The sequence below is a fragment of the Capricornis sumatraensis genome, chromosome 10 (genome assembly GCF_032405125.1).
Source record: "Capricornis sumatraensis isolate serow.1 chromosome 10, serow.2, whole genome shotgun sequence".
In the NCBI taxonomy this organism is placed as follows: Eukaryota; Metazoa; Chordata; class Mammalia; order Artiodactyla; family Bovidae; genus Capricornis; species Capricornis sumatraensis.
This window is the reverse complement of record NC_091078.1, coordinates 16,640,880-16,661,287: the sequence shown is the minus strand read 5'-3', so window position 1 is coordinate 16,661,287 and position 20,408 is coordinate 16,640,880. Positions and strand designations below refer to the sequence as shown.

Genomic DNA, 20,408 nt, shown 5'->3' with positions numbered 1-20,408 from the left:
AAACACGAACTACAAAGCTTTGCACAAATATCCATTTCCCCAGTTACACTTATTATAGCTGTATCCTTGATGAAGATTAGCCGAATCGAATACGCTGTCTCTACTGCTGCTATCCTGAGGGGTTAGGGTGCCAATTACCGGTTCCCTAGAATTTGCCCGTAATTGACTATGCCCCACAATAGGTAACTCTGGAAGTGACAGGCAGTCTCTAGTGTGGTTCTCCCGCCTGTCGATTGGACCTTGCACGAAGCCCCGCCTCATCAACTCAGTCCAGGGCGGCAGTTGGGCCGGCGCCGGTGAGTGGCGGGCCTTAGCTCCGCCCCGGCCGTCCGCTGCGCTGCCTGGGTCGGCGCCGTTTCCAGTTGAGAGATGGCGGCCGCCGCAGGTAGATCGCTCCTGCTGCTCCTCTCCTCCCGGGGCGGCGGCGGCGGGGGCGCCGGCGGCTGCGGAGCGCTGACTGCGGGCTGCTTCCCCGCTCTGGGTGTCAGCCGCCACCGGCAGCAGCAGCACCACCGGACGGTGAGCGAGCGCGCCCGGCGGCTCCGGGGAGGGCGGGGCGGTGCTGGCGTGTGGGAGCCGCCGGCAGGCAGGCCGCCGGGGCAGCCGGGGAGTTACCTCAACTCGCAGCCGCTCCCGAGGTTGCCGGGCACCGAGGAGCCGCCGTGCCCTTCAGGCGCCTGCGGCGGCAACCAAGAAAAAAGGAAGGGCGGAGGAAGCCGGGAGGAGGAGGAGGAGGAGGGGCGACGGCTGGGATGTCCCCGCAGGACCGGGGACACCAGGGCGGGGAAGGGAAGGGACTTGAACCTCTCCCCGACCCGCCCCCATCTCGGTCCCTCCCTCCTTTTTCCTTAACAGCTCTGCTCCATTGCTCCCTAACTGAGCACTGTTCAAGTTGTCCCCTTTCCCTCCTCCTCCGGGCGGGTTGGGGTGTCCTGAGTTGCCGCGGCTGCCTTGTGTCTGTGTCAGGAGTGGCAGTGCCATGCTGCTGGGAACTGTCCCCCGGAGGGCAATCCCGAACCCCAGCGGGGCTGCTCCCTCTTTCTCTTCTCGGCCCTGTGTGAACCGGCAAGGCGGAAAATCAAACTTTATCCCTTTCTGTGACTTCCTGCTTGTGGGCATGGGGCACAGCACCCTTGCGATGGATGCTGCATTGCTTCAGGAGGCAAGCTCCATCCTCTCAGGTCCTTAAAGGTCCTCGGTGGCCCTTTTGGAGGGCTGGTTTGTAAGCTTGTGCGTGCCTGAAGAAGGAAGGGTGGGCAGCAGGCAGAGGGGAAGCGAATATGACAAGTTGTTCCTAGCGGCAGGGTTTTGGTGGTTGTATTAACCCGTTATTGCTGGCTTTCATTGGCTGGCAACGCACAGGAGTTTCTATTAGAACAGCTTTGAGGTGTGTGTATATTTCTTTTTAAGTTGCAAGAGATCAAGTTGACTTGGAATTCTTGATCTAACAAGTCAGCAGGTTATCTTTCTTTGGACTTTCTAGATCCATACTTTTGATCTCTGGCCAACTCCAAAAGAAAGAGTGTAGGTTTTATTTCCTAGGGCTAAGTTGTGTAGTGTGGTAATGAGAATCACTGCAGACAGCCTGATAGCAGAAACTAGTACCTTCAGCCCTCAACAAATACACCCACCTGTCTTCTTGTTCTGATCACATGGCTCTTGAGAGGAAACTGAACTGGTGGTTTTTAGAGGATACCCTGGCTGTTGACAGCATAAAATTAGGTGTCTGAAAGAGCAGTGAAAAGAGCTAATGCTCTTTAAATGCAAGATGGTATTGTTATTATTAGTCACAGATATGGACCCTATCCTCCTCCTTGTGAGAAAATTGTACTTCATTTTGGTGTACTGACATATTGCTTTGCTGAAGCTTTTGGGTGAGAGCCGAGCTTTCCACAGTTCAATTTAGATTTGCATGTTTCATAGCCTCCAGTTATATGTTTTCTTCTTTTAAAAACATAAGGCCATCCAAAAATCTGATTGCATTCCCCTCCCCCTAAAACCATTTAAAGACTTACCAAGTTGTCTTTATCTCTGTATTTTGATAATATATTCGACTTTGCCGTTGTTTTTAAGACTATTTGGGTGTGGTGTTCTTTTAGCGTTTTGAAATTTGTGCCTTGTGTGTTTTACACTGTGTGAGTCTGTCAGGCTGTGAGTGCCTTCCTTGTGCAGGTACTTCATGAAAGTGTTTTTCTATGCTATTCTGGGGTGGGTAAAAGTGATGTGCCAAATCTGAGCTGAAAGCGCAACTAAATGAAGTGTTATTTCTGAAGGGCAGAAGTGTTGTAAGAATGGTGACTTGAAAATGAACTTAGAGTCGTAAGATTTTGAAAAAAGTTGTGCCTGATTATTTAAAATATGTAAAGTTATTTTTTTTTTCTTTTTCTATGATTTCTCCAAAGCTATCATGTGTACCGCTGTCTCCATCTGTTATTTTTTGATTCCTCACAAGGCTCAAAATTTGAAAGGTATCTCTTAGAGACCTATTTAATTCTTGACGTTTTATGCCTGAAATTGAGATCCAGAAAGGGGAGAGACTTCGCCAAGATTGTATGGGGAATATACAACAGTTTTAGGACTCTGATCCACTCCAGATATTTCTGTCCCTCTTATTGTATTCTTTTGATTATAAAGTGCAGTTGCTCCTTCACATCTTTCTCCTTCCTTTTAAAACTTACTATTGCTTGTTATGAAAGTACTGGTATTTCAAAACCGCATGAATGAGAATTCTCCTCTCTTGGTTTGAGGCACATGTATTAGGCAATATAGAACAAACAACTCGCTCTTCTAAAGGTCCCTGAGAAGACACTAAGGTTGAATCTTGTATAGGTGACATCCTGTGTGTGTGCAGCAGATGGCACTCTGCATTGGACAAGATCACAAGTCCTGCTTGTGCCACTCTTGTTCTGCCGTAGTAAGTATGGTAAATTAGAGTCAATTTAATTAATCAGTATAAATAACCAGTTATAGTACTGGTTAATTTTTTGCTTGAGAGGCATGTGGTTGAATCTTTTCCAAATTTGAAGAACAAGCCCAGAGCAATACAGTTCAGCTAAAATATAGGTGAAAGTGGTTGTGAAGTTATGAAACAGAACTTGGCCTCCTCCCCCCGCAGCCCCCCACCCATTAAAACATTGTTCAACTGAGTAAATAGGAGAAAAGCTGCAGGGGCTTATTCAGTAGTTGTAGCACCATCTAGTGTAATTTTTTCCTTTTCTGTGTGAAGAGCCTGTTATTGCTTTCCAGCCTGTGGCTGTAACGAAGACTGATGTTAAATATTTGTTGCATATCTTTCTGTGCAGTTAGTGAAGGTGGCTGTTGTCAAGGATGATTCTTTGAAGGGAACTGCCTTTCATTGTGAGTTGTGTAATTTCTTTGCTCAATCTGTCTCATCTCTGATTATGATAGCCTGAATGCTGGCATTTCCTAGTGGTCAACGGCTATGCTGAATTACTAAATCTCTTACATCTGTCATTATACTGTTACGGATCATGGCTGTCCCTTTCTACTTTACACATTGTAGTTCTTTGGCAGTGATATCATTTCAGTTTAACCTGAGAAAGCTTTTTATTTTGTTTTCTTTTAACCTAGAAGTTTTAAGAGAGGTTACATTGCCTGACACAGAGACAAGTCCCAGTTCTTTAATTGGGTTCCTCATGAACTGGCTGAATCTTACCTTGCCAGATCCACTCAGCACAAATACTCCACTGTACTTAAACCAGCGTCTCATATATTCATACTAAATGTTTATGCAGTTTTTATAGTGGAATTTTAGTCTTAATCACTCCTCTATCTTCTAAGGTCCATTTTAGGTGAGAGACTGGGACCTGTGACTCCTCTTTGAACCTAACTTCCTCACTTTACAGAAGAGAAAATAGACCTGATGGGAACCTAGGGAAGTGACTTGTTCCGTTTGTGGTTAATGACATCTGGTATAAAAATTCTTTAAAAACATTTGTTTTTGAAGTTTTTATTTTGTATTGAGGTATAATTGATTAACAAACAATGTTGTGATAGTTTCAGGTGAATGGTGAAGAGACTCAGCCATACGTGTGCATGCATCCCTTCTCCCCCAAACTCCCCTCCTATCCAACCTGTCACATAACATTGAGCAGAGTTCTATGTGCTATATAGTAGGTCCCTGTTGGTTATCTATTTTAGATGTAGGAGTGTATACATGTCCATGGAGAAGGCAGTGGCACCCCACTCCAGTACTCTTGCCTGGAAAATCCTATGGATGGAGGAGCCTGGTGGGCTGTAGTCCATGGGGTAGCTAAGAGTCAGATACAACTGAGCGACTTCACTTTCACTTTTCACTTTCATGAATTGGAGAAGGAAATGGCAACCCACTCCAGTGTTCTTGCCTGGAGAATCCCATGGACGCGGGAGCCTGGTGGGCTGCCGTCTCTGGGGTCGCACAGAGTCGGACACGACTGAAGCAATTTAGCAGCAGCAGCAGCAGCAGCATACCTGTCCATGGGATAAAAATGCTTTTAAATAGAGGTGGATTCAAGGAGCAATCCTAGTCTGAATCTTGTGTGTTTCCTAGCTTTTAACCCCTTCCCATTGTTCTGTTCTGTCTTCTCTGAATGCTGATAGGATTTAGTATTTTCAGGATACAGATTGACTCTGGCTTGTTCTCTAAATGTTTCATTTGTGGATGTCTTATCTTATTGGGCAAAGATTGTGTATCTTGTTACCTTTTTGTCCCTCATGGACTCCAGAGCAGTGCTACATACATGGATAACACTCAGACAAGGGTTAATTGAATACACCCTCTTTTGTCTGCTTGCCAGTGAAAAGGTGTGCTCTGCCACGCCCTCTCCCCCAACCTTGACTTGTTTAATGACTTGTTGCTTAGGTAACCATATTTGGTTAATTTGGGTAATTGCTTTAAGTTTGTTATTGCCAATGCTGTCCTTGGTTGTATATTACACTTCTTTATGGTGGACTAGTAAAGGAGAGTTGGTGGGGCGGGGGGCGGGGGGGGGGTAAAAACTTTCTATCCAAAGTAAATGAAATACCCAGATTATTAGGAATATATGTTTGAATCAGGGTCTAGATTTATTGTTTTAGTCGACTAAGATATTAAGATTTTGAGGGTTCTGGATAAATATGCTTAGAGCAGACTTATTAAGGAAACTTTATTTTAAAATCTTGCTTATTTTGAGCCCCAAAGATGGTTGGATGAGTAAATTTGGATTTAGTCAACAAACTGTGATTATTTGAACTTTCTAAGTCCCAAGGGGTTCTATTTTATGCTTTATGGAACTCTGCTCCAAGAGGGAATCTAAATAGAAATTCAGCATCAAGAATGGCGTATGATAAAAACAACAACTTGAATGTGAATCCGTTTGGTTTTGGGGCTTCCTCCTGTTTGAAAGTGAAATCAAGGAGTGGTCATGGTCTTCCATAGCAGTGCTTCGTTGATACCATTTTCTCAATAACTACTGAGATGTAGGTTTTTATTTCTTTTTATATTCTGGCTTTGTGCTTTCTGGATTTTCTTTAAAAATTACTATTTGTTTTCCTGTAATTAAGGATTTGATTACCTTTTAAGATCTCAAGATAACCACTCAGTATAGAAGAATCCTCTAATCTTTATTTGACTGATTGATACAGTACAGGAACAACATCTTACAGGAAGATGTTACTGTGGAAGACATGTACTTAAAGGAGTCCTAGAATTTAGAGCTTGACAAGACTAGGTAAAGGAAAGGAACTTTTATTTCCTTGGTACCTAACAAGTTACTACAGAGCTGATAATGGCTCACACATCTGCTGATTTTCCCATTCAGTTTTTTCCCCTTGAAATTATATAATTCTCTGTTTCATTCTAAAAATGATTAAGTTGAGACTGGTTTTTAAAAGTGAATTGGGGTCAAATTCTTGCAGCAAGACCCTACAGTCAAACTGAACCTTGGTTACTCCCTGATTTAGATTAAGCATGATGACATCTGGTTAGAAAAACCTGTCCTCTGCAGCGGAACACAAATGGGAAATAATCCATTTATTTCACGCACTTCGTTAAATGCTTGCAGTGAGACAGCCTGTGTAAAAATCAAAGTTGACTTCAAGCACAGTAATTTTAATAAGCTTAGTGAATTCTTGACCCATAAACCATGTACAGGCTCGAATTTTTTTTTTTTGGTAAAAGCATAACTTGGTAAATTACATCACCAACTGGCTCTACTAGCATACTAAAACTGAACTTTTTCTAATTCAGTTCGGGAATAATTGGTTACTATGACATTGCATTTTGACATCTGTTAAAAATAAGAGTCTTTAAACAAGTCCTTTAATGATGTTGATAATACTTATTAATCCAGAAGGGTGAAATATTTACCTTTTATGCTTTGTTACTAAAGTTTTTATTTTTTACATATTTTTTTTTATTATTGTCCACTTTATTTTGGTGAGAGCACTTGTAATAATCACCAGAAAACTGCTGAGCAGAGCCCGTTAGGTGTATGATGCTATCCAGAGGGTAGTCTCAAATGTTCAGTCCTGAGCTTAACTATCTTACAGGTTGCAAGATTTTTTAAACTTCTTTTTTACCTTCTAAGACTGGCCCACTTTGTACTTCTTACCTATAGTAAATGATGTCACAGGATGTTTAAGAGTATTAATGCAACTGATAGTTTATAAAATAACAGGAGAGCAAATAGGTTAGCTGAACTACCTGGCCTCTAAAGAGAGAGGGGTAGATACAGAAGAAAGCATTTTATTGTGCTAGTTTTATAGATAAGGAAATTGAGGGTGAAATAGATTCATGTCTTCGTTTCATAAACTGTTTTAATGATAGGGATGCAAAGATGAACAAATGTTTTGGAGCTGAGATGTAAGCCTGAGTCTGGCTAAAATTAAAGCTGTAGCATGCTGGTTGTCAGTGTGGGTCTTCCTTTTCAGGGTCTGCTCCTTCAGTTGTGTTTGTTTCTCAAGCATCTACTGCAGTTTCTTCTAAGAGATCTTAATCATCCCTCCCATTGGCTACATTTCTTAATGTTAGCTGATAAGGGTCTAAGGTATTGCTTCCCCTCCACTCCCCCCTGCCCCTGCCCCCCGAGATCTTTGAAATTTAGTTTGAGATTCTAAAAAGTCCCACCCAGTAAACCTGGCAATAGCTGAGCATTGCTTCCCTATCAAACACTTTTACAACATTGTGTAGTGTACTCCATAACAACCCTTCAGGCAAAATATTATCCCCATTGTACAAATGAGAAAATAAAGACCTAGAGTCATTCAGAGAATCCTGTGGAACTCCTACTCTCTGTGAGACACTGCTGGTAGAGACATGTTTCTGTTGTGGTTCTAAGGGTTCACAGCCTGGCCAGGAGACCTTCATAAACAAGACTGCAACTGGCTGTGCTCTTTCTTTTTTCCCCTGTAGAAACTCAGTGGAAACACTGAGAGCTACCAAAGGATGTTGGGAAAGGCTTTAAGTGGGGAAACCTTGCTTGAGCTAAAATATGAGGAAATATAATGTGTGGGGGACTGAAAAGGTTGATTCATATTTAAGGCAGCAGTAGTATCTAACATGACAGTATGAGGGGGTACAGTGTACTTGAGAAATAGCCAGTAATTTGTTATAATTGGAGTTTGGGTAAGAATAGCTGGAGATTAAGTTGGACAGTAGTGATACCAATAATAATATTTATCAAGTGCACCATGTCCCAAGCTCTATACGGTCTCACTTAATTCTGTGACACCCTATGAGTAGGTACTGTTATTATCCTTGTTTTACAGATAGTGAAACTGAGTTGCATCAGGCTGATTGAGTGATTCGCCCAGAATCACAGTTAGTCAGTGACACACAGCTAGTAAATGACTTGCCCAGGATAACACAGCTAATGAGTGGCATACCTAGTGTGTAAACCCATGTAGTCTGGCTCCAGAGCCTATCTCTTAACTACTTGCTATGATAAAGGATCAGACTGTGAAAGAACCTGTGAAGGAGCTGAAATTTTATTATGTTAAGTCAGCATTTTTTTAAAAAACTCAACCCACATTAGAAATACCTTTTGTATTTTGATTGAGTATATGCATGTGTGCATAAAACTGGGAAAGTTCTCAGGCAACAATATTTTTACTATGTATGAGACATGTACAGTTTCTATTCTGTTTTCTTAAGGAAATTCTGGTTGGAACCTATTTGAATTGATTCTGCAGTTTAAGCTACAGTTTGCAGAAATGCTACTTGTCGAATAGGTGAGCAAGGGAAGGATTTCAAGTAGTTGAATCATGGTCAGGTTCTGCTTTTAGGTAGGTCACATTGGCATCAGTGTGAGGACTTCATTGGAGAGGCTGGGGCTGGAAAGACAGACACCAGTAGAACATCCTAATTGACCAGGCAAAAGGTGTCTGAACTAGGACAGTAGCATTGAGGATAGAGAAAAAGAGAACAGAGAGAAGGGAGTTTTACGAAGTAGAGCTGATAGGACTTGACAGTTGGCTGTGGACTGTTACTCGGCTAATAAGTACTAGGTAGAAAGGCAGTTCAATTCAAGGCCTTTCTGACTGTATTACCCAGGTACAGAAATTTTATTTTTTGACCTTTTCTGTAAGTTTCTTTTTATTGTCATGTGGAGTATGTTTCTTTGTTGTTTTTTCTACACCTCTGCTTTTGTATTAAAAAAACTGGTTTACTTATTTTTAAATGATTTTAGAATTTATATATAAAATCAGATATCCACGTTATCTCTATTCCACCTGTACCACATAATATCAGAATCTGGAAGATTTGCATAGCAGTATGAAAAAGTTCACACAGCATGATAAGCATTCAACAAATCTTTGTTGAAAGAATATGTTCTGTGTATTATACTCTATAAAAGCAGAAACTCTTAACATGTTCATTAACTAGATGAATACTTTTGAGTAATTTTATTGGGCTTTGTTCCCTTTAACTTTCCATTTCTGTAATATTTGATTTCCTGTAGGAAATTTTAAGCATTAAGTACAAATTTTAAGTATGAGGATCTTATCTTTTAAAACACAAATAAGCAAACAAAACTAGCTATTCCTAAGCATGAAATCTTTTCTTAGTGAAATTTTAGCAGTCTTCTTTCTCATATTATGAATGTAGTCTTCTTTCTTGTATAGAAATTCATAATATGAGAGATTGGAGTGGCAGAAGCAGTAGGAATATATATGTATTATCCCTCAGTGTTGCAAGTGTAGTGATATATATACACACACTCACACACACACATATATGTTGTTGTTGTTGTTTTTCAGTTGCTAAGTCGTGTCCGACTCTTTGTGACCCCATGAACTGCAGCACGCCAGACTTCCCTGTCCTTCACCATCTCCTGGAATTTGCTCAAACCCATGTCCACTGAGTCAGTGATGCCATCCAACCATCTCATCCTCTGTTGTCCCTTTTCCTTCTGCCTTCTATCTTTCCCAGCATCAGGGTCTTTTCAAATGAGTCAGCTCTTCACATTAGATGGCCAAAATATTGGAGCTTCAACATCAGTCCTTCCAATGAATATTCAGAGTTGATTTCCTTTAGGATTGATTTGTTTGATCTTCTTGCTGTCCAAGGGACTTTGAAGATTCTTCTCCAAAGATGCTTTCCACAGTTTGAAAGCATCAATTCTTTGGCGCTGAGCCTTTATATAGGGTTGAGAACAAGTTATTTGAAATGATTCTCTAACATTTTAATTGACTAGGACCTTACTGGCTTTCTTACTGGAGAGCGCGTATTCTTTGGTCTTCTAGGTTTTATTATAATACAAAGGTAAGTATTTACTTTACAATTACGACAATTTTTTAGAGGCATTAGTGTATCTGCTCTACCAGAAAAAATTGTATTTGCAGTGTAGTTGATGAACCTTTTGAAATCTTATGGGAGCAAATAATAATTGTACCATCACAGAATTTATTATTGATAGTTCTCTGAGATGGTTAAACAAATGAAAAGATGGAAGTGCTAAGAGTGTGTATGTATATGTGTGTGTGTGTGTGTTTCCCAGTCACCAAAATAAGTAAGTAATTGAAGAGAATTATGTGCCATGTGGTATAATAGAGTTAGGAGTCTGAATTCTGCTCCTTTCTCTGCCATTAACTTGCTGTTTGACTTTGAGTAAGTGACATAACTTTTTGATCCTATTATTTTTGTCAGTTCAATAAGGATGCTTGGTCAAGTGAACCTAAAGGAGTTCTTTAATTCTAATTTATCATTTTTATGTAACACGACAAGTAATTTTTATGTTATTTCATTGGGTAGCTTGTATAAAATCATTAACTGACGGTTATATATTTACTTATTCTCACAAGAGCAAAGGGCTTGAAGTGACAAAAAAGAGCCTTCCAATTCCTTTTTAGGACAGTTTGTATAATTACTTCTGACATCTTGATGAACAGTTTACCCTATGTTCCTCTTAATTCATTAAGCCTTTATTCCCATCTTTCTTTTTTCTTCTTTTTCCAATTCAAACTGCTGAGGGAGTTGGAAAAGAGGTAAAGATATGGTGGGAAATTCAGAGTTGGAGAGAGGGGAGGAGGAAAAAAGCAGTTAATGATGGTGTGTTGTGAGACAGGACTGTGCTAATCATTCATTAATTCTGAGTTGTGACCTGCCAGCCTGGAACAGAAAATATTTCTTTGATTTTATACTACAGGAATCCCCAGTGTGAAAATCTTAACAAGTGGTTAGTTGTCCATAGTAGTCTGGTCTTCCAAACCCTGTGAACTGAGTGTACTGAATGTAGACATTCAGTCAGTGTTGGACAAATGAGTCAGTGAGTTAAAAAGTCCTAGGGACCATTGTCTGACTCCTTCAACCTGGTATATCATCTTGTTCTCTGTGCCTTGATTCTACAGTGATGGAAATCATAGAGCTATCAAGAAGGAATGACTTTGCTTCAGACAGCAGCTAATAATCTTAAAAGACTTCACAGGTTGTGGTGAAACAAGCATGGCTATGTACAATGTTAAGTAAAAACAGTAATGGAAAAAGACTGTAGGGTTGTTACCCTATAGATAATTTAAGGAATTGACACAGTGACATCTACCTGGCAGGTATTTGGAGCAAGTGAAGGACAATAGAGAAGCGTGAAGGGCTGGGCACTGCTGAAAAGAGAAAGGAACTATTTGAACGAGGTGCTGCCAACTCTAGATTCCCTACTGATACATATTTCCAAGGATGACAGGTTTTTGGAGGTGTTTATTTTGGAACAAATCTTCTGTATTTCCATCTACCCCCACTGTATCCTGTATCGTGTACTGCCAGAATTCTGTTAGCTGCCATGAAGCAGGGCTGTGGCAAGTGGCCAAGTGTGATAAAAACCTATTTTTCACTTTAAAACAGATTAGAGCTGTCAGAATACTTTAAAGAAGTATTTAAAGATGGAATGAAGTGGAAGAAGTAGTAAAAAGCAAGTGAGAAAATGGAGAGTTTTTGGTTTGGTTTTGATGGAATTGCATTTCTTTCTTAAGCAGAAGAATACCAGCTTATGTCTGTCGCTGTCACTTTCTCTTTCTTACTACCTCTCTTTCCCTGATCTCTGAATGCTACGGATAGAAGCTGCTGAGTAGACAGGGAAAAACGAGTTTTCTGATCACAAAGAGGTAGTAGTGATTTTGTTGTTGTTTTTGTTTTTGAGGGGATCCCAAGGGTGTACTCTGTCTGAATGTCTCATCTATATGCATGTTAGTAATTGGGTTTTGTTTTCTTATTTTGTTCTCATTTTAACCCCCCAAAATATGAAATTTATTTTTTCCATTTCTAGCTCTGACTTAAGCATCAAAACAAAATGTTATCCAAGCATAATTGAGATGGTAGAACAGAATTGTAGTATATACCATGTAACAAAATTTTGGAACGTTCATTTATTAAATGGAGACTTGAACTCCAGTCAGTACTTTCTTTAATTTTAATATCTCATCCTGTGTTAGTAGTTAATTCAGAAGGAAATAGAGTTCATAGCTTGGCCAACTGCCACAAAGTCGAGTGAGCTTTAGATACATAATGGCTCTCTTTTTAATGATTACTAGAGCTTTTAGCAATAAAAGGGGGGAAATGAAAGGGAACTATGTGTAATAGATTTCTTGCCTAAAACGAATACTCTTGTTAAGATTGAAAGTAGAGACAGGCTGAGGCTCTGAGATATGGATCTGGAAGGTTACATCACAGCCAGCATCAGAAAGCAGCAGCACTAGTAAAAGAAACAAGATAACTACTGAGGACCAGGCTCTCAAAGAAGCCCTCTTGGAAAGGCCATACCGACACCTGAGCGTGGTTGTTTTTCGGTGCTGGGGGTGGGGAGGTGGATATCCTTCATAAGGAATTTTGTTGTTTGTCAAACATATAAAGGGAAAAGCCTTTTTTTTAAAATTATGAAGTATGTAATGTCTATAAAAACGAGTAGAATAATGTATTTCTTTTAGCTTAAGAAGTAATACAATTATAATTGTTACTCCAGGTTTCCTTCCTCAGGCCTATTTCCTCTCCTCTTTGCCAAACACTCTCCAATTTGATGTTTCCCTTGTATATGTTTATGCCATATATCTCATATAACATTGTAAACATGTTTTAAGTCTTATTTAGAAGATATTACACTGTATATATCCTTATGTAATTTGTCCTTTTTTGCTTAATTCTTAAATTACGCAGTTGATACCTTTGGTTCTGACTCATTCATTTTTAGCTGGGTGATGTTTCATTCTCTATTGCACATATTTATCCATTTTCCTGTTGACTGAAAACCTTTTTAGCTGAATATTTTAGGGGAATAGGAGAGAGAAATATGTCATTTTAAAAGTTAGATTAGGAATGTTGTTTTGTCTTTCAAAAAGGCCAATTCCTTTTTTGGTGTGGAATGTCCTCATTTATCATTTTTCTGGGAAAGCCCTTTATACTTCCCAAGAGAAGGCAGAGACAAGTAATGTTTCATTACACAGATGAACATATCTTATACAAAATGCAGAACAACATCTGCTGTATTACAGTGAACTCATAAGGGACTGAGATGCAGCAAAAGCTTGGTTAATTCTATTAAAATTCTCAGATTTTTCAAGTGCAGGCAAGCTGTGGATAGAAACTTGTTGGTATTTAGTCATTATTTCTTTTCTGTGTGTTTGGAGTAATTTGTATTTTAAAGCCATCTCCTTTGTTTGGTAAAAAGATATGTCCGTTATGTGGTAAAAAATAAACCAAAAAACTATTCTTGGATTGTGTCATGGTTTTGATGCAGTAAAGGAAAAACAAAGTGTGGGACTGAGGGGAGGTACTTCTTTCTGAGGCAGGTAGTTGGTGTGAAATAAATATTTGTGTTAATAATAAATTAGATATGTATGCATATATACGTGTTATGTATGTATGTCAGTGTATATTCTTTCTTTGTAGTCGTTAATTTAAAAAACCGGTCTCTGAGAAATATTTTGTATTCCCAGTCTCATGTTGTCTTTCCTTTGCAATATCTTTCATATGGTGGGCTGAACAGTTTTGCAGAATACACAGCGCAGAGCTTCATTCGGGCTGCCCCTCCAAACAGTGTGCTAGAGCGCATTCACCAGAAATGCTGACGCAGCGAGGGAAACACCAGTAGATGGGGTGCTGTCCAGGGGCTGCAGCTGAGGCAAAGCGAACACGAGCCAAAATTACGAAGAGAACATTAGTTACACACCCAAGATGTAGTCTGGCCAGAGTTGGTATTAACGGTGAATATTCCATTCTAATTAAATTAATTGAGGCCTGGGTAGTTTGAATCACCAGACTGTCCATTAAAAAAGTGACCCAAATTTAAACATATTAGAATTAAGGGCTAGTGCAAGATTAGTCTTTTGGCTATAATTTATTTAGATTGAAAGCTTAAATGATTTGCTTGTTTTTATTGGGTGGATTCTGATGCCTCAAGAATGAGTAAACTCAACTGCCTGTTTCTTTGGATTGTGGTTCTGAGGAAAAGCATGCTGAAAGGGCCTGCAAGTAAAAGAGGTTTTTTTATTTTTTGCTAGTTTTGTTTTGGTAGGAATGGATAGATGGGAGAAGAGGGTATTGCGAATTGAGAATGATTGTTGTTTTTTCACTGTTGCTGTTTTTCTTGCACATCACACTGTTTTTTTTTTCCCCACAAATTATTTCACCCATAAATAGTGTAGGATGGAGAGAGGAGATAGGTATGTAAACAGGCTTTTAAAAATTGTTCCTGGAACTTCTCTGGTGGCCCAGTGGTTAAGACTATGCATGTCCATCACAAAGGGCGTAGGTTTGACCCCTGATCGGGGAACTAGGATGCCACACAGCATGGCCAAAAAATAAGATAAGGTTATATTTAAAATAAATAAAAGTAAAAATTACTCTTCTCGTTTTTGGATGACCTCTAATTAAATGGCCAAGAGTCAAGCATTTTAAAACATACTTTCTAAACCAGAGAGTTGTATGGGTATGCAAATGAGTTGAATTTTTTTTTTTTTAACTGTCCCAAAATTTCTTAAGTTTTATAAACTTGTTTCTGAAACTGGCGAAAGTTCCTGAGTGAACTTTGATAGGCTGACACCCCTATTTCTGGGAAACTCCCAAGTTTTTACAAATATTTCTTATTTCTGTATAGTTATCAGGGTTCTATCTGTTTTTCAAATGCTGGAATGGTAGGGGTATGTGAAAAACATTTCCCCTTAATACTGTTTCTAAAAGTATTAATTTAAGAGTTGTTGCTTCAGATTCTCGCTATTTTTATTTCTCTTATGATTCTGTTTTTATTATTATTTCTCTATGATTCAGTTTTATTTCTGTATGATTCAATACTTTGTCTGGAAAAAAAAAAAGTGTGTTTCAGAGTTTCTCATAACCAGTCCGCATTTATTCTAGGTTATAACTCATTTTCTTTTAAAAGTGCTCTCTTGTCCTAAAGGGTTGCTTGTAATAACCAGCAGCTAAGAATGACTTGAACTTTTCAGACTTCCTTTTCTTTTTCGGCATTAAAAGCTGAGGTACCCAGGTCAGCAGGCTCAGGAGGGCCTCTACCTTTGACATTGACTTTACATTTTTCTATTCTTTTAGGTCTTTCGCTACCATTCCTACAGTGGTTGGCAAGATAATCGTTTCCACCTCACTCTCCATGTACCATGCCAGTGACAGCTGCTAGAGTGTGGAGCTGGTCTGTGGGAGTCAAGTAAGTGCCTTTTTTACTATTTGGCATGGTTTTTGCTTATTTTGCAAAGCCATGGAGAGGAACTCCTTAAGATTAGTTTTTAAAAAGGCACTTGCTTGATCCTTGTGGGCCGGCTCTTTGCTCCAGCCTGCTGTTGAATATCTGGTAGCTAACATGAAGCTGAATTTAGCAAGGTGACTAACACAGAAAGGAACATTTTTACTAGGATAGACCCTGTAAGGATGATAGATACGATCTTGGCTTGATTAGACCATATATATTGATGAACAATCCCTGTCCCATGCCAGAATGAATCAAACTTCTAAATTAGTTCAAACAGTTAGCTACTCTGGCCTCCTGGAAATTTAATAGGTTATGGATGACCAAGGGTCTGTTGTTCTAAACCAGCTGAGTTGCTGCTGCTGCTAAGTCACTTCAGTCGTGTCTGACTCTGTGCGACCCCATAGACGGTAGCCCACCAGGCTCCCCCGTCCCTGGGATTCTCCGGGCAGGAACACTGGAGTGGGTTGCCATTTCCTTCTCTAGTGCATGAAAGTGAAAAGTGAAAGTGAAGTCGCTCAGTCGTGTCCGACCTTCAGCGACCCCATGGACTGCAGCCTACCAGGCTCCGCCGTCCATGGGATTTTCCAGGCAGGAGTACTGGAGTGGGGTGCCATTGCCTTCTCCCAAACCAGCTGAGTTATGTGGAAACAAAACAGCTCTCCCAGCAAAGCCAGTGACCTTGGCAGTTTTCTGAATTAATTTAGCTTACTATAAGGAAGAAGTGATTATTGGTGTTAATGAGATTTGGGTTTCTGTATTTATTGCTAAAGTTGCTAAAACTTGGTATTTTACTTTTGCAGGTCACCTTGTAAATTTTGCCTATATAAATTAACACACCCCCTGTTATGTCATAACAACCATGTAAGGGAGAGTGTTTTCCTGCTCTGTCTTAGGTATTGGTGATGTGACCTGTTCATGCAGGGGAAACTTCAGCGTTCTCAGGTATGTGAAGATCCTGATTCATAAGCATTTTCTCCCTGCAAACAAAACACAGTTTATTTCAGTGGAGTAGTTTTATAAAATCGAACTTGTCAGTTGATTTTCTTGCCCCTGATATTATAGAATAGGAACTGGCAAACTATAACCAAGACCATTGCTTGTTTTTTATAAATAAAGTTTTATTGGAACACAGGCACATTTGTCATTTACATGTTGTCTATGACTGCTTTTGTATTAATAACAGGGTTGAGTTGTGACAGAACCCACATGACCCACAAAGCCTGAAATAATTGGCTCTTTGAGAAAAAGTTTGCTGATTTCTCCTACAAAAGAACCAAACTTCAAGTTGCACTTAGAGATAGACATGGTGTGACCACAGTTGCATTCATTAGGTTAGCTGAAAAGTGATAAAATTGAAGCTGGAAGCTGGGTCTCCTGCCTCCTTGCTCAGGGTTCCTTCTACCAGGTCTTACACCACATTAGAGTTACTAGTTTTCCCGACTAGCTGTAAGGCACAATCTTTTTTCCTTTGTTTTCTGTGAAGTAAAAGCAAAAACTCAATGATTTAAACCACAAAGATATGATTTATTGGAGAACTGACCTTAGCTGGAATTTGGATGGTTTTATCATTTGAAGGTACCTGGGGAATTGCTTCTTAATGAATCACTAAGTGTGTATAGTGTATACTCAAAAAAGGTTAGGTTAGTTGGAATGAAAAAAAGTCTAAGCCTTGATAATAATTTTATAGCTGGGAGCAAAACCAAAACTGGCACAGATAGAAAGCTTTCTTCATGTATTTGTGTGTCTAAGCTCACAGATAGCAGGATTGTATGTGTATGTATGTGTGTATGAGTGTCTAACAGCTCAAAGTGCATTTGGATTGTATCCTAAGAAGACTTTAGCAGGTGTACTACAATCTGCAGATTATGTTATGAATTTTAAATCAAGTTTTAAAGATAAATTTTATTTTAAAACAGTTTTGGATTTACAGAAAAATGACTAAGATTATATATAGAATTCTCATAGATACCCCTTCCCCATTTTCCCTGTTATTAACATCTTACATTAGTATGGTACATTTGTTATAATTAATGAACATATATATATAGTAATGAACCAATATTGATACATTATTATTAACTGATCTGTGCTTTATTCAGATTCCCATAGTCTTTGTATAATATTCTTTTCCTGTTCTAGGATTAAATGAATTTTATTAGCATGTTCACTGATGTAGGAGGCATTTATATGACCACCTGAGTATTAAACTAGTTTTGAAGTCTTTCAGTTTCCGGAGTATGATTAAATGAGTACAGACTTAACTACTGCAGAGTTCTGACTTGTAACATTTATATTCTCTAACTTGTCAAGAAAGTAGTTTCTTTTAATAGTAATGGCTCTTCAGTTTGTTCCTAAATTTTTAGTATCATCAATTCCAGAAAGGACAAGACAGACTTGGTTGCTTCTGTTATTGTCATATGCAAAATTGCTGGTGAAAATATTCTAAAATAAATTGCTTTCTTTGGAAGCAGTGCAGATCAGCCATCCTACTTCAATATGTTTACCCTCCTAAAAGTAGTTTTTTAAGTCAGCACCTTCTGATGAATCATTAATCATTCAAATTTCCTCAAGAAGACCTTAAACTGTTTCTTCCTTAAAAGTGTATGTTATTTACTGAAGTTAAACACATACATGGTCTGTGACTCATCAGTTCCACTCCTAGATTTATATACAACAGAACTGTGCATGTAGTCACCAGAAGACATGAACAAAGACGTTCATAACAGGACTACTTGTAATAGTTCAAACTGGAACTTTCCTAATGCCTATCAACAGTAGAATGGGCCGATAGTTTTCTGGCATGATCACACAGTGAATGTTAAACATTGATCACAGTGTAGAGAGAATAGCTATTTATAATAATATGTGAATTTCACAAATATAATAGTGTCTGGCAAAAGAAGCCAGGCACTAAACAGTATTCACTTATATATATCTCAAAAACAGATAAAACTATCTGTGTGTCAGGAGATTGATTATCCTTGTTGGGGATGGGGAAAGTGTTTGGATTGGGGTATGGAGTTTCCTGAGGTGCTAGTAATGTTCTGTTTCTTTTTTTGAGTACTGGTTACATGGATGTGTTCACTCTGTGAAAATTCACCAAGCTTATATATTTCTATTTATGTTATTCTTCAAAGAAAAAAGTATACAAAAGTATTAGTAGCTCTGAAAAACACAGAAAATTCATTGTCAACATTTGAAGGTTATGTGGAGAAAAAAGCTGAACAAATCAACCTCATATCTTAGACTATATGGTGTCTGAATTATAGAATTATCAAAGTGCCATTGTGTTACTGGAGCTGAATGAGATGACTAAAGTAGGTGTTAATGACTGCTCTTTATTGTAACCAGGTTTGGGGAATGCCTCAGAAAATACTTCATCCATTCTTTATTATGGAAAAGACTTACAAGCCAAGTAGTTGCCACTTGGAGATACTGGTGTATTTATACATGCTGGATTTTCACCTTCCCTCTGATTGTCATTAAATCAGTGAGTGAGCTTTCAAATGTAACCAGAATGTAGAGTTTTTTTCCCAAATGGCACCCCTTTTTGTGCCTTCACTTTGTTTTTTAATTGATACCTTTGATTCTTTATTGTGTTTCACAGGTATTGCATTTTTTACAAATTGAAGGTTCGTGGCAACCCTGTGTTGAGCAAGGCTGTCAGCACTGTTTTTCTGACAGCATTTGCTCACTTCATGTCTCTGTGTCACATTTTGGCAGTTCTAGCAATATTTCAAACTTTTTCATTATTTGTTATGGTGATGTGCGATCAGTGATCTTTGATGTTACTGCTATGACTGGCTGAAGGCTAAGAAGATGGTTAGCGTTTTTAGCAAGAAAGCATTTTCACTTTTTTTTCAGACATAATGCTATTGCACACTTAACACTACAGTAAACAGACAGAACTTTCAGATGCACTAGGGAACCAGAAAATTCACGAGACTCACTTTATTGCAATATTTGCTTTATTGTGGTGGTCTAGAACCAAACCTGTAATAATCTATGAGGTATACCTGTATCCCATCCTTTTACCTAGTAACTAAATCCTAGTTAGAGCCTACCTTTCTCATCTCACTTATCTTATACTTTATGTTCCCTTTATCATCATCCTTATATTAGAACTTTTAGCATGTGTCTGGACATTTGTCTAAATATCATCTCAACTTTTCAATGTTTCCTCTGCAATCAGTCCATTCCTGTATCTTCTTGCCAGATTTATCTTTAAAAAATCTCACCAAAGCATGTCCTCTCAAAAAACTTCTACATGCCACCACCTTTAGGATTTAATATAAATACCTTAGTCTGATATTCAGTTCAGTTCGGCTCAGTCATGTCTGACTCTTTGTGAACCCATGGACTGCAGCACGGCAGCCCTCCTGTCCATCACCAACTCCCGGAGTTTACTCAAATTCATGTCCATTGAGTCGGTGATGCCATCCAACCATCTCATCCTCTGTCGTCCCCCCTTCTTCTCCTGCCTTCAATCTTTCCCAGCATCAGGGTGTTTTCTAATGAGTCAGCTCTTCACATCAGGTGGCTGAAATATTGGCGTTTCAGCTTCAACATTAGTCCTTCCAATGAATATTTGGGCCTGATTTCCTTTAGGATTAACTGGTTGGATCTCCTTGCAGTCCAAGGGACTCTCAAGAGTCTTCTCTAAACACCACAGTTCAAAAGCCATCAATTCTTCGGTGCTCAGCTCTCTTCACAGTCCAACTCTCACATCCGTACATGACCACAGGAAAAACCATAGCTTTGACTAGATGGACCTTTGTTGGCAAAGTAATGTCTCTGCTTTTTAATATGCCATCTAGGTTGGTCATAACTTTTCTTCCAAGGAGTAAGATCTTTTAATTTCATGGCTGCAGTTACCATCTGCAGTGATTTTGGAGCCCCCCAAAATAAAATCTGTCACTGTTTCCACTGTTTCCCCATCTAATTGCCATGAAGTGAAGGCACCAGATGCTATGATCTTAGTTTTCTGAACGTTGAGCTTTAAGTCAACTTTCACTCTCCTCTTTCACTTTCATCAAGAGGCTCTTTAGTTCTTCACTTTCTGCCATAAGGGTGGTGTCATCTGCATATCTGATGTTATTGATGTTTCTCCCAGAAGTCTTGATTCCAGCTTGTTCTTCATCCAGCCCAGCATTTTGCATGATGTACTCTGCATGTAAGTTAAATAAGCAGGGTGACAGTATACATCCTTGACGTACTCCTTTCCTTATTTGGAACCAGACTGTTGTT

General features: G+C 39.2%; 1 protein-coding gene across 1 annotated transcript in view; it reads left to right on the top strand.

The window, feature by feature from the left end:
* The first annotated feature begins 369 nt into the window (after window positions 1-369).
* The window catches only part of MCU (mitochondrial calcium uniporter), a 189,747-nt gene continuing 169,708 nt past the window's right edge, over window positions 370-20,408 (top strand). Inside the window, exon 1 of the mRNA XM_068982237.1 lies at window positions 370-519. Within this exon, the coding sequence (XP_068838338.1) occupies window positions 370-519 (150 nt within the window). The remainder of the gene's footprint in view (window positions 520-20,408) is intronic.